The 13,266-nt window shown below is 44.6% G+C and overlaps 1 protein-coding gene across 1 annotated transcript in view; it reads right to left on the reverse strand.

Moving 5' to 3' along the window:
- Window positions 1-1,021: 1,021 nt before the first annotated feature.
- LOC138677402 (alpha-N-acetylneuraminide alpha-2,8-sialyltransferase-like) overlaps window positions 1,022-13,266 on the reverse strand; it is a 265,474-nt gene continuing 253,229 nt past the window's right edge. The window contains exon 7 of the mRNA XM_069767497.1: window positions 1,022-1,979. Coding sequence (XP_069623598.1) covers window positions 1,520-1,979 — 460 coding nt within the window. The 3' untranslated portion in view covers window positions 1,022-1,519. The remainder of the gene's footprint in view (window positions 1,980-13,266) is intronic.

Consider the following 13,266-nt stretch of genomic DNA (forward strand, 5'->3'; position numbering starts at 1 on the left):
GAGAGTACAAAGGAGGGCAACAAAATTAATAAAAGGGATGGGAGAACTATAATACCCAGATAGATTAGCGAAATTAGGATTATTTAGTCTAGAAAAAAGATGACTGAGGGGCGATCTAATAACCATGTATAAGTATATAAGGGGACAATACAAATATCTCGCTGAGGATCTGTTTATACCAAGGAAGGTGACGGGCACAAGGGGGCATTCTTTGCGTCTGGAGGAGAGAAGGTTTTTCCACCAACATAGAAGAGGATTCTTTACTGTTAGGGCAGTGAGGATATGGAATTGCTTGCCTGAGGAGGTGGTGATGGCGAACTCAGTCGAGGGGTTCAAGAGAGGCCTGGATGTCTTCCTGGAGCAGAACAATATTGTATCATACAATTATTAGGTTCTGTAGAAGGACGTAGATCTGGGGATTTATTATGATGGAATATAGGCTGAACTGGATGGACAAATGTCTTTTTTCGGCCTTACTAACTATGTTACTATGTTACTATGTTCTCCATTAGAAAACACAATGATGTTTTATCATTTCTTATATCATGCGTGACAAGAGTTTCTAAGTTTTCAAATTCCACATTAATTATAGGCGATTGCATAATACTGAACTTTATTGACCTGATTTATTAAGTGCTGTATGCCGCCCAATGAACCCGGTGCGTCTGATACCCGGCCTTCGCCATCACCAGAAATGGACCCTATTTTTGAAGTCATTGGGGTAATTTAAGATGAATTTGATAAATGAATGGCACCACACCTGTCCCACCGATGACCCGCCCATGCTACACCAAGCAGCTGGCCAGAATTGGTGGGTAAAAGCCCAAAACACTCTTCTGTTTACAACTGACTTGTGCACAAATGTAGCTACTTATTCAGGTGTTTACAACGAATTTCTGGCATCAGCACCTTCATGAATCGCTCCCAGAATATTTATCCTCAGTAACGGTGATACACAACTAAAAAGACTATATAACAGACCACCAAAGTAATTTTTCCCATTGATGAAACGATTGTTGTTGCATTGTTTTTATTATTGTACATATTTCTAAAAGTGCAAGTCATGGATAAAATCAGAGCCAGATAGTTTAAAAAAAACATAAATATTAAAATAAATATTGCTAAAATTCTATTAATTGACTTCACAGCAATCAATAGTATTTCTGGTCAATCGCCACCTGATTGGTCAAAAATGGCACAAAATCATAAAGGCGATAAGAAAGGGCTTCTCTTTTTCTGAAATATCCGACCGGTCGGTTCCTTATCAAGCTATGTAATGGGCTCAACCATTTTCAGGACTCAACAATTCCCAGTGCTCAAGGTTGACTGCACCCCATGTGAAATTATCATTGTCCATAGCACTGGTTCCACTCTCTGTGCTTGATGGCTTTATGATCCCTAACTTCTTTCTTCATTGTGTGGATTTTCTTGGTCTTCTTAGATTAAAAAAATAACATTTCCATGTTCCCTCAAAATTCCAAAATATTAGCCTCGCCGAATACATTACTTGTGTTGCTTCTTAGCATTGCCCTAGTTGGAGCTTCAGAGCTCCTTGACTGTGCATGATCAAGTACTGATAAAACTCATCGGACATAGAGTGGAAGCCAGGTTTAGGAGGCACGTTGTCATAGTAGTGGTGAGGAATCGGGGTCCCTTCTAAATCTTCAGAAAATGGCCAGAAACCATAGAGTGTTACCTTTTCACAAACCTCGAAGGCTGCACTGGCCAACAGGAGGCCTGAGGACATACGGCGGAACTTAAGCCCAATGCGTTTCCAGTAAGATGTAAGATTTTTGAGATATTGAGGATTAAAGAAAACCACCCGGTTATTCATGTCAAAGTCTTCCAAGGAGTAGAGCGTGCGGAGAGAGACTTCAGTATTCATTCCGAACGAGAAGGCCGGCAAGATGATAAATGCGGAGCCATAGGCCTTCACCATGTTGATGAATGGTTTCCTTTGCTCCCTGAGACTTCTATACCTGTTGACAGATAATTTTTTTTAGAATTACATTAAAAAATGTCATATTGTGATTGTTTACTAAAGATAAGAGAAATTTAAACTCAACAGTTCACTCAAATGTGCTCATTTCCATCAAGTGTATTCAACTCAAATCAAATGTGTCTTATTAAGCTCTTGGGTTTCTCCACACCCCAGAGTATATTCATGTCAATACAAAAAATTATACTCATCTACTTTTCCATGACAGCTTCCCATCTGGTCCTTCATGCTGCTCTTACAAGCTTCTTCTCTTCCTCTCCTTGGCATACGATATTCTTTTCTTTCATCTTTACTCTTTTCTAGGGTTTATAGGGCTGAGCAGATTGTTAAGTCATAAAACAAGTCATCACAATTGCTTGAGGGGCTGATTAGGCCTTGGTCAACACATTATGATGTCAGAGGCCTAATCAATGCCGAAAATCCCAGGAAAGTGTGAAGATGGATGAAGTTATCTTCATGTGCCATGGAAGTGTTGAGAAAAGGCCGGAGGGAGCTACACAGGAATTCAGAAAGATAGTAGTAGTGGAGAAACATGTGAAGCACGGAGCTATTATTATTTTTTTTTCACCCATTTCCACATCCTGTACAAATTCATAATATGATGACAGCAAAGTTACATTGGTTGAAAAAAAGACCTCGCTCCATCAAGTTCAACCTTTCTCCACTAATTGTGCATTTTGTCACTAAAATAACTATAAGCCACAATGTTATGTGTATCGATAGTTACATAGGTTGAAAGTGAATTGCAAAGTATCCAGAATCATAAGAATTAAAATTTTTGAAACACATATTTGCTCATTTTTATTGTTTTCACAACATATTAACTACTAGTTGGCCCGTGCAAAATTTTTGGCCATTGGTTGTCGAAGGCGCAGTCAATTTCAGGAAAATCAAGCTGGTCAAATGTCAATGTATTTAATGAGATGATGAACACAGAGAGGTATTTATATAAGTAGATTGGTAATACGATAAATTGGTTTGAAAAGTAGAGGCTAAAAAATGTCTTGAGGTTGTGGTGCCACCTGCAGGTTATTGTTTTTTTTTTCTGCAGGTTTCTGAAAATGAATGTTTAAACTGTATTTATTGATCAAATTGGGTGGTTTGTTTGTGTCTTTTCTTGCTGAAGGGGGAAAGTTTACCTTTCAAATGGTGTAATATTTGTGTGGGTGGGGCGAAGTAATCAACGAAAAAGCAGTGCATGTTTACATATATATGTTTGCATATGTGACTCACCTGCAGTGAAGTGTACAATCCTCGAATTTGCCTGAAATAGGCTGGGCAAGCACTTCGGCAAGCTGGAAAGACCCCTAGGCAAATGCCACCTGCAGGTAATTTGACCTTTGAAATGGTGTATTATTTGTATGTGTCGGTGGAGTATAAACGGAGCAACTTGAGGTTGTGATGCCACCTGTAGGTTATTGCTTTTTTCTGCAGGTTTCAGAAAATGAATGTGTAAACTGTATATATTGATCAAATCGTGAATGTGTGGTTTGTTTGTGTCTTTTCTTGCTAAAGGGGGCAAGTTTACCATTCAAATGGTGTATTATTGTGTGTGTGGGGCGAAGTAATCACCGAAAAAGCAGTGCATGTTTTCAAATGTGTTTGCAAATGGGACTCACCTGCAGTGAAGTGTGCAATACTTGAATTTGCCTGAAATCGGCTGAGCAAGCACTTCAGTAAGTTGGAAAGACCCCAAGGCAAATGCCACCTGCAGGTAATTTGACCTTTGAAATGGTGTATTATTTGTGTGTCGGTGGAATATAAACGGAGCAAGTGTCCAATTGAATAGGCAGTGCATGTTTACAAATGTGTTTGTATATGTGACTCACCTGCAGTGAAGTGTGCAATCCTCCAATGTGCCTGAAATCAGCTGGACAAGGAGTTCGTCAAGCTGAAAAGCCCCCAAGGCAAATGTTAGGATTTGTTTGTGATGTCTGTAAGCAGCTTTGGGGTAGTGTGGTGCCACATGCAGTTCATTTTTCCTTACTGCAGGTTTATGAAAATTAATGTTTAAACTGTATTTTGTGATCACATTGTGGATGTGTGGTTTGTTTGGCTATTTTCTCGCTGAAGGGGGCAAGTTTACCTTTCAAATGGCGTATCACTTGTGTGTTTGGGTGCAGTATGAACGGAGATGCAAAGTAATCACCGAAAAAGAATGTTTAGAAATAATATGTAAGGATGACCAGAAGTTGTGTTCATGTCTCATTAAAATGAACATCAAAGCAACAAAGGAACAAAAATGTAACAGGTTCCATGAATGGGTGTAAGGAAATCTCTTTATTCTGATCTTATTGGACAATATGTAAACACTAGATGGAAATGGGAGGGAAACGCCATCAGACAAAAAGCCAATGTGGTTCCGGCATCATCACACTATCCATACATTGTGGGAACTGTGGTTATCCCAGACATACCTTTAATTTTATATGTTTTTTCATAGATATGTGGTTAAGCTTCCATTAACCTGGGATGAATATTCAGTTCGCTACTCTAAGCCAATATCTAGAATTCTTGACCATGAGAACGTGGCTTCATGGGGCTTACTTGGCACGTAGGATATGGTACACAGACTTTATCAGCCCAAGCAAGTGTATGGAGATATAGCAATATTCTTCTCCTTCTTTACACAGTTATTTTCATATTCATATAACAAGAACTAGAGCCTCTTTCTGTACACACACGCTCAGCCAGCAGACATTAATGCCAAGCCAACAATTTTAGATTCCAAAAGACCATACTGAAGAATACAATGATTTCTTCCTGATGAGATAGGGATTCTGCTTTTCTTTAAGTGTTTGTCAAGCTCAGTCAGACATTTTTATGGAAGGACTTTGAATTACTCTTATTTCAAGCAATGAACAATATCACTTAACCCCCTCTCTGCCGTCCGACGTACTATTCCGTCCATGTGACCTGGGACTTAATTCCCATGGACGGAATAGTTTGTCATACCATTTAATGAAACACTGCGACTTAAGTCGCGGTGATTGCATTAAAATTCCGATGCAATCTTACCTGTAGGGAGATGGTGTCGGCATTCCGGGCTGCATCCTCCCCATCTGGCCTCCTGATCGCTGTGATTGGCTGTTCAATTCTGAACAGCCAATCACAGCATTTTTCATTGTTTCAGCGAATCAGACTGGCTGAAACACAGTGAGGTTGCAGGCTAGGATTGAGTCCGGATGTACTCGATCCTAGGCTGGTGCCTGGCAACACCAGTCATTGGCCAAAACTGCTTAGATTTGCATGATTGACGATCACATCGATCACGCCAATCTCAGGGCACAGCAGCGGTGTTACTGCACTGTGCCCTGCCTGGATCGGTGCTGTAATAGCATAGATCCTAGGCCGGTGCCTAGGACAGGCCTAGTATGGCCTTCAGCTGCTATTTGCGCTATCGATGTGTGACACCGTGACAGTGGCGTTTCTTTCCTTGCTTGGATGTCATGCTTGGAAGCGATGAAGGATCTCTATTATCAGGTAACCACAATACACACAACATGTTCACAATCCAGGCCAGAAGGGGGAGCTCTGAACCCGGATTAAGGGGAACAGCCATATATTATGGACTGGAGGGAAAGGAAATCAATCAGTCTGTCAGAGGACAGAGAAGAGAGCAGTCAGACATTGAGTGTTGGAAAAACTGAAGGAGCCAAGTAGGAAGAGAAAGAATATGAAAGGAAGAATATTGTTTAGTGAGCGTGCAGGAGAGCGAAGACAGGAGAGTCACTGTTTTGGAGAACAGCTGCGAATAAGCTATCTCCCTAGGCAGATTACCAGTAGCTGGAAGACCGAGGTTGTGAGGGACTCTAAGACTTACAGCAGAAACCTACCTGGTAAATGGGACTCTGAATTTGCTTCCAAGCCAGCTGAACCCTGCCTGTACCTGTGATCTGGTGCCCTGGATTGTGGCTGCCTGAAATCTTCTGTAAACCAGGTAAAGAGACTGCAAACCCGTGTCCTCTGTTCTTAACTCCACCACTCACCATCCTCATCTATACACCGGGAACCCTGGGGACATACTTCACCTGTGGGAAGTTATACCATCTCAGCTGCCATAACATCATCCCAGATGACTCCTTTAAGCAGCGTTGGTCCCCACTGACTGAATACCACAGGTGGCGTCACGAACGCAAATTTTATTTAAAATCCCTTTTAAGGACGTTTCCTTTAACATTGGTGCCTAGGGCCACAGACCGGTTTGCCGCCACCATGATATCCCCCTGTGAATACTGGACCAGTTACCGGGTACTACACGGCCCTGGTGGGTGTTCCAGATGTAATCATCAATCGCGCCAATCACAGGGTACAGCTGCAATGCGCCCGCGCTATGCCCTGCCGGTGACCTGCCTAGGATCGGAGCTGTGAGCTCTGATCCTAGGCCGGTGCCTAGCAACACCGGCATCACCAGGGCCAGCTCTGATTGGTGGGATCAAAGATCACATCGATCCCACCAATGACAGGTCACAGCAGCGGAATGACCGTTCTGTGACCTGTCTCTGACCTGTCTGTGACCTGTCTGACAGCTCTGCACAAATCCTCACACTAGCTGAAGATTTCTGCAGAGTGGTCACACTGCCAAATATCCTACTGTACTGGGCCTTGTGGTTCTACAGAAGCCTGTCGCACCACAATTCCTGCTGAAAGACAGAAGGCAGAAGAAAGAAGAGAGACTACAACCGTGACTGCATCACCAATTAGACGGACACTCTGCTCCTGAACCCTGCCTGGAGCTGCCATATTGGGACTCTCTTCCTATATATCTCTTTCTTCTATTTACTCTCCTTACAAAAGTGAGGTTTTGACAAAGACCGTACCTGGTCGAAACTTAACCTTGTTGTCTGCAGTCATTATTTCTTTGAAAATTACCTGGTGATGCTTGTACACGTGAATAAAGCAACAAAACTTTCTGCATAAAACGCAAATACTTGAGTGCGGCTGTTTTTCCCTTTTACATTGGACTTTGGATGTCCAGCCGGCACCTATCTTCCTGAATTTTGCAGTGTGCACATAATTTCTTTTCGGAATTTTGATAAGTGACGCAGTTCACTTATCAGAGCTCGTGCCTGATGTTTTAGACTTTTCTTTTCACATGCACTTTTTTCTCCCTATTTGCTTTCTTTCTTAGCTTTTTCTTTTCAGATAACAGTTTGCACCAATCACTACCTCCCCACACATACACTTATAAAGTACACACAAAGCACCATATTCGCAAAAAAAAGTCCCGCCCGTCACGTTCGTCCCAAGAGCGCTTTTCAGTGGAGGAGGCTTATACTTTCCTTGCCTCCGACACTGATAGCGAGGGAGAGGATCCCACATTTCTATACTTTTCAGATTCTTCATCCTTCTCATCTTCCTCCTCGGGTCCTGCGGAACCACCACGCAGACGTCCCAGGACAGAAGATGAGGCAGCGTCCACTCCTGAAAATAAACCAGCGCACCCCTATTCAGACCCCGTATGGACCTCGCCCCCCAAAAATTAGGAGCCACTGATTCCTGATTTTGTGGCAGAATCAGGAATCAAGTTTGACACCATCGGCCTCACAGAAATAGACTTTTTCAAAGCCTTTTTCTCTGAGGATTTTGTTAACCTCATGGTGGATCAAACTAATTTGTACACTCATCAGTTTATGGAACAAAACCCCAGTTCATCATATTCTAATTGGTCTCTTGTAGACGCAGTTGAAATTATGCATTTTTGGGGCCTGGTTCTTCATATAGGGATCCCAAAGAAGCCAGAAATTCGGCAATATTAGAGTGTTGAAATTTTAGAAAACACTCCAGTGTTCTGAATTGTCATGGCCCATTTTCAGGCCATCCACAATTTCCTGCATTCTACCAATAATGCACAGTGTCCCCCACGAGATGACCGCAACTTTGACTGTCTGTTCCAAGTTCGGCCGGTTATTGAACACTTCCTCAAAAAGTTGGGTGAAGTGTATGTGCCCCAAAGGGACTTCTGCATGGATGAGTCCTTGGTTCATTTTAAGGGAAGACTCGGATTCCATCAGTACCTGCCCAGCAAGAGGGCCAGTTATGGAATCAAACTCTATAAGCTGTGTGTGAGAACCTCAGGGTAGATCCACAGGTTTAGAATATACGAAGGGAAGGACACAGGATTGAACTCCCTGAGTGACCCCCTGTCCTGGGAGTGAGTGGGAAAATTGTGTGGCATTTGGTGCATCCACTGCTGGATAAAGGTCATCACCTTTACACCGATAACTTTTATACCAGCATCCCACTCTTCAAATCCCTCTCTGCTTGAGGTACCGCAGCCTGCGGTACTGTCCGCAAAAATCAGAGAGACCTCCCAAAAACTACTTGGGCAGATGCTCAAAAGAGGTGACAGCAGACCTGCTGGTGGTCAAGTACAGGTACAAGAGGGATGACCTTCTCTTGACCAGCATACATGGTGATGGCAGCGCCCTCAGCACTGATGAGTAGAGTTGAGCGACCTTGACCTTTTTAGAGTCGAGCCGGGTTTTGCGAAACCCGACTATGTCCAAAGTCGGGTCGAGTGAAATCGGCCGATTATGACGTAAAGTCGGGATCGACCGAAACACGAAACCCAATGCAAGTCAATGGGGCAGCATAGTCGGCAGTGAGTGGGGGCCAGGAAAACACCTAGAGTGGCCATTTTAATGTCAAAACCATCCATTCTTCTTAATGAAGCTTGTCAAGCGTAATTTACCTTATAATAATTGGAAGGCATTTGAAATTGGGGGTCATTTGGCTAAAGTTGTGGGGGGTAGGGCTGGTTCAAGTAATTAGTGGGCCCAGGAAATCTGGACCACGTCACGGCAGTGGAGCAGGGAGAGGTAAGTATTTCAACTTTGCAAGTGCTGTGAACCTGAGCAAGCAGGGGGGGCCCACTCGTTGGCATTGGCACTGGCACAGGGCCCCTCAAAGTACAGCGGTGTGTTTGCACGGCGGGGGCGCCTCCCACCGGCAGCAACACTTTTGCGTACTATGAGAGGCCCTGTGCCAGTGACGTCGCCAACTAGTATTCCTCCCCCCACCTGATGAAGGAACCTGCACTTTCATCTGCACCTTCCTCTTTGTCCCCGTGTAAGGTGGTATGGTATGCGGGAAGAGCAACCTGACTTTCAGCAGGGTCACAATGTTGTTGTGTAGCGTGCACGGGGAATGTTGCGTTATGGGTCAATGTACCAGCAGACTCATCTATCACTGGCTGGGCAATGGGCACGATGAAGTGGAAACACAGATATAGGCCCAAAGAAGAAAGTGGGCTAAATGCAGTTCAAAATTGGTAACACAGGAATAACCAGGGGGCATTGCAGTGGAGGACAACTGGAATGAGAGGCTGACACAGAGAGTAGGGCCAAATCAGTAAGTAGTCGAAATGCAGTTCAAAATTGGCAACCGTAGTAAACAGGCGGCACAGCTTTGTTCAGTGGAGGAGAACAGCAAGGAGTGGCAGACACCGATAGTAGGCCCCAAACCAACTAGTACGCCAAATGCAGTTGTTCCATTTAACCACAATTTAATGAGAGCCTGAAGATAGAAGCTCAGGAAAGGCAACCTGGGGAACACCTTGGAGTGTAACACACCATCTCTCTCCACCCCATACCCATTTTGTATGGCCTAATGCAGTGTACTTTTCTACAACTACTAAACGAGAGTCGGAAGACCGAAGCAATGGCAAGGAAACCTGGGGAACACCTTAGAGTGTAACACACCCTCTCTCTACACCCCATACCCAATTTGAAGGTCTAATGCAGTGTAGTTTCCAAGAACTACTAAACGAGAGCCGGAAGATCGAAGCTCAGGAAAGGCAACCTGGGGAACACCTTGGAGTGTAACACACCCTCTCGCTACACCCCATACCCAATTTGAAGGCCTAATGCAGCGTAGTTTCCAACAACTACTAAACGAGAGCCGGAAGATCGAAGCTCAGGAAAGGCAACCTGGGGAACACCTTGGAGTGTAACAAACCCTCTCTCTACACCCCATACCCAATTTGTAGGCCTAATGCAGCGTAGTTTCCGACAACTACTAAACGAGAGCATGAAGATCGAAGCTCAGGAAAGGCAACCTGGGGAACACCTTGGAGTGTAACACACCCTCTCTCTACACCCCATACCCAATTTGTAGGCCTAATGCAGCGTAGTTTCCGACAACTACTAAACGAGAGCCGGAATATCGAAGCTCAGGAAAGGCAACCTGGGGAACACCTTGGAGTGTAACACACCCTCTCTCTACACCCCATACCCAATTTGTAGGCCTAATGCAGCGTAGTTTCCGACAACTACTAAACGAGAGCCGGAATATCGAAGCTCAGGAAAGGCAACCTGGGGAACACCTTGGAGTGTAACACACCCTCTCTCTACACCCCATACCCAATTTGAAGGCCTAATGCAGTGTAGTTTCCAAGAACTACTAAACGAGAGCCGGAAGATCGAAGCTCAGGAAAGGCAACCTGGGGAACACCTTGGAGTGTAACACACCCTCTCGCTACACCCCATACCCAATTTGAAGGCCTAATGCAGCGTAGTTTCCAACAACTACTAAACGAGAGCCGGAAGATCGAAGCTCAGGAAAGGCAACCTGGGGAACACCTTGGAGTGTAACAAACCCTCTCTCTACACCCCATACCCAATTTGTAGGCCTAATGCAGCGTAGTTTCCGACAACTACTAAACGAGAGCATGAAGATCGAAGCTCAGGAAAGGCAACCTGGGGAACACCTTGGAGTGTAACACACCCTCTCTCTACACCCCATACCCAATTTGTAGGCCTAATGCAGCGTAGTTTCCGACAACTACTAAACGAGAGCCGGAATATCGAAGCTCAGGAAAGGCAACCTGGGGAACACCTTGGAGTGTAACACACCCTCTCTCTACGCCCCATACCCAATTTGTAGGCCTAATGCAGCGTAGTTTCCGACAACTACTAAACGAGAGCCGGAATATCGAAGCTCAGGAAAGGCAACCTGGGGAACACCTTGGAGTGTAACACACCCTCTCTCTACACCCCATACCCAATTTGAAGGCCTAATGCAGTGTAGTTTCCAAGAACTACTAAACGAGAGCCGGAAGATCGAAGCTCAGGAAAGGCAACCTGGGGAACACCTTGGAGTGTAACACACCCTCTCGCTACACCCCATACCCAATTTGAAGGCCTAATGCAGCGTAGTTTCCAACAACTACTAAACGAGAGCCGGAAGATCGAAGCTCAGGAAAGGCAACCTGGGGAACACCTTGGAGTGGAACACACCATCTCTCTACACCCCATACCCAATTTGAAGGCCTAATGCAGAGTAGTTTCCAAGAACTACTAAACGAGAGCCGGAAGATCGAAGCTCAGGAAAGGCAACCTGGGGAACACCTTGGAGTGTAACACAACGTCTCTCTACACGACGGAAGGGCTGATTCTTAGGAAGGAAGGCTGTTGGAAATAAGCATTGCGCGTCCGAGGGTGATTATATTCTTATTAGGTATATACTCACCCTCGGACGCGCCCTGCTTCTTTATTTGGAATGAATGTTTATTTGCAATGTGGTGTTGACTTTCTCTATTATTTTGGTAATTAATGATTTTATTATTTTCATTATTTTGCATCTTCTCGGCAATAATATAAAGAAGACGCGACAGGACAACACTCGGTGGATGCCATATGTGTGTTTTCAATTTAAAAAAACTTTCAGTTAACTACTTGCAGGAGAAAGTAATTGTAGCTGGTGGCCATTTTTAGTACTGTACCAGATTTTAGTTGTGTGTTTGTTTTTAATGTTAAAATGTCTGCATTTGATATCTCACCAGTATTTTCTTTTTTATAAGCAAAATACTTATTTTTATATTTTCTGATGTTGGTTCCAGGGGTACACGGCCAGCAGTGCCCTGGTCAGTGTAGTAGTAGTTGAAAGAATGGACCGCAGACAGGCATCGAAGGCCTAAAATAATAACACATGGCTGTAGGCAATTTTAAATTGGTTCCAGGGGTACACGGACAGCAGTGGTGTGGTCAGTGGAGGCCTAGTGGAAGGAGTGACCGCAGACAGGCATCGAAGGCCTAAAATAATAACACATGGCTGTAGGCAATTTTAAATTGGTTCCAGGGGTACACGGGCAGCAGTGACCTGGTCAGTGTAGTAGTAGTTGAAAGAATGGACCGCAGACAGGCATCGAAGGCCTAAAATAAAAAAATTGGGCTGGCTGTAGGCAATTTTAAATTGGTTCCAGGGGTACACGGGCAGCAGTGGTGTGGTCAGTGGAGGCCTAGTGGAAGGAGTGACCGCAGACAGGCATCGAAGGCCTAAAATAATAACACATGGCTGTAGGCAATTTTAAATTGGTTCCAGGGGTACACGGACAGCAGTGGTGTGGTCAGTGGAGGCCTAGTGGAAGGAGTGACCGCAGACAGGCATCGAAGGCCTAAAATAATAACACATGGCTGTAGGCAATTTTAAATTGGTTCCAGGGGTACACGGGCAGCAGTGACCTGGTCAGTGTAGTAGTAGTTGAAAAAATGGACCGCAGACAGGCATCGAATGCCTAAAATAATAACACATGGCTGTAGGCAATTTTAAATTGGTTCCAGGGGTACACGGACAGCAGTGGTGTGGTCAGTGGAGGCCTAGTGGAAGGAGTGACCGCAGACAGGCATCGAAGGCCTAAAATAATAACACATGGCTGTAGGCAATTTTAAATTGGTTCCAGGGGTACACGGGCAGCAGTGACCTGGTCAGTGTAGTAGTAGTTGAAAGAATGGACCGCAGACAGGCATCGAAGGCCTAAAATAAAAAAATTGGGCTGGCTGTAGGCAATTTTAAATTGGTTCCAGGGGTACACGGACAGCAGTGGTGTGGTCAGTGGAGGCCTAGTGGAAGGAGTGACCGCAGACAGGCATCGAAGGCCTAAAATAATAACACATGGCTGTAGGCAATTTTAAATTGGTTCCAGGGGTACACGGGCAGCAGTGACCTGGTCAGTGTAGTAGTAGTTGAAAAAATGGACCGCAGACAGGCATCGAATGCCTAAAATAATAACACATGGCTGTAGGCAATTTTAAATTGGTTCCAGGGGTACACGGACAGCAGTGGTGTGGTCAGTGGAGGCCTAGTGGAAGGAGTGACCGCAGACAGGCATCGAAGGCCTAAAATAATAACACATGGCTGTAGGCAATTTTAAATTGGTTCCAGGGGTACACGGACAGCAGTGGTGTGGTCAGTGGAGGCCTAGTGGAAGGAGTGACCGCAGACAGGCATCGAAGGCCTAAAATAATAACACATGGCTGTAGGCAATT

The sequence above is a fragment of the Ranitomeya imitator genome, chromosome 4, assembly GCF_032444005.1.
Source record: "Ranitomeya imitator isolate aRanImi1 chromosome 4, aRanImi1.pri, whole genome shotgun sequence".
NCBI classification, from domain to species: domain Eukaryota; kingdom Metazoa; phylum Chordata; class Amphibia; order Anura; family Dendrobatidae; genus Ranitomeya; species Ranitomeya imitator.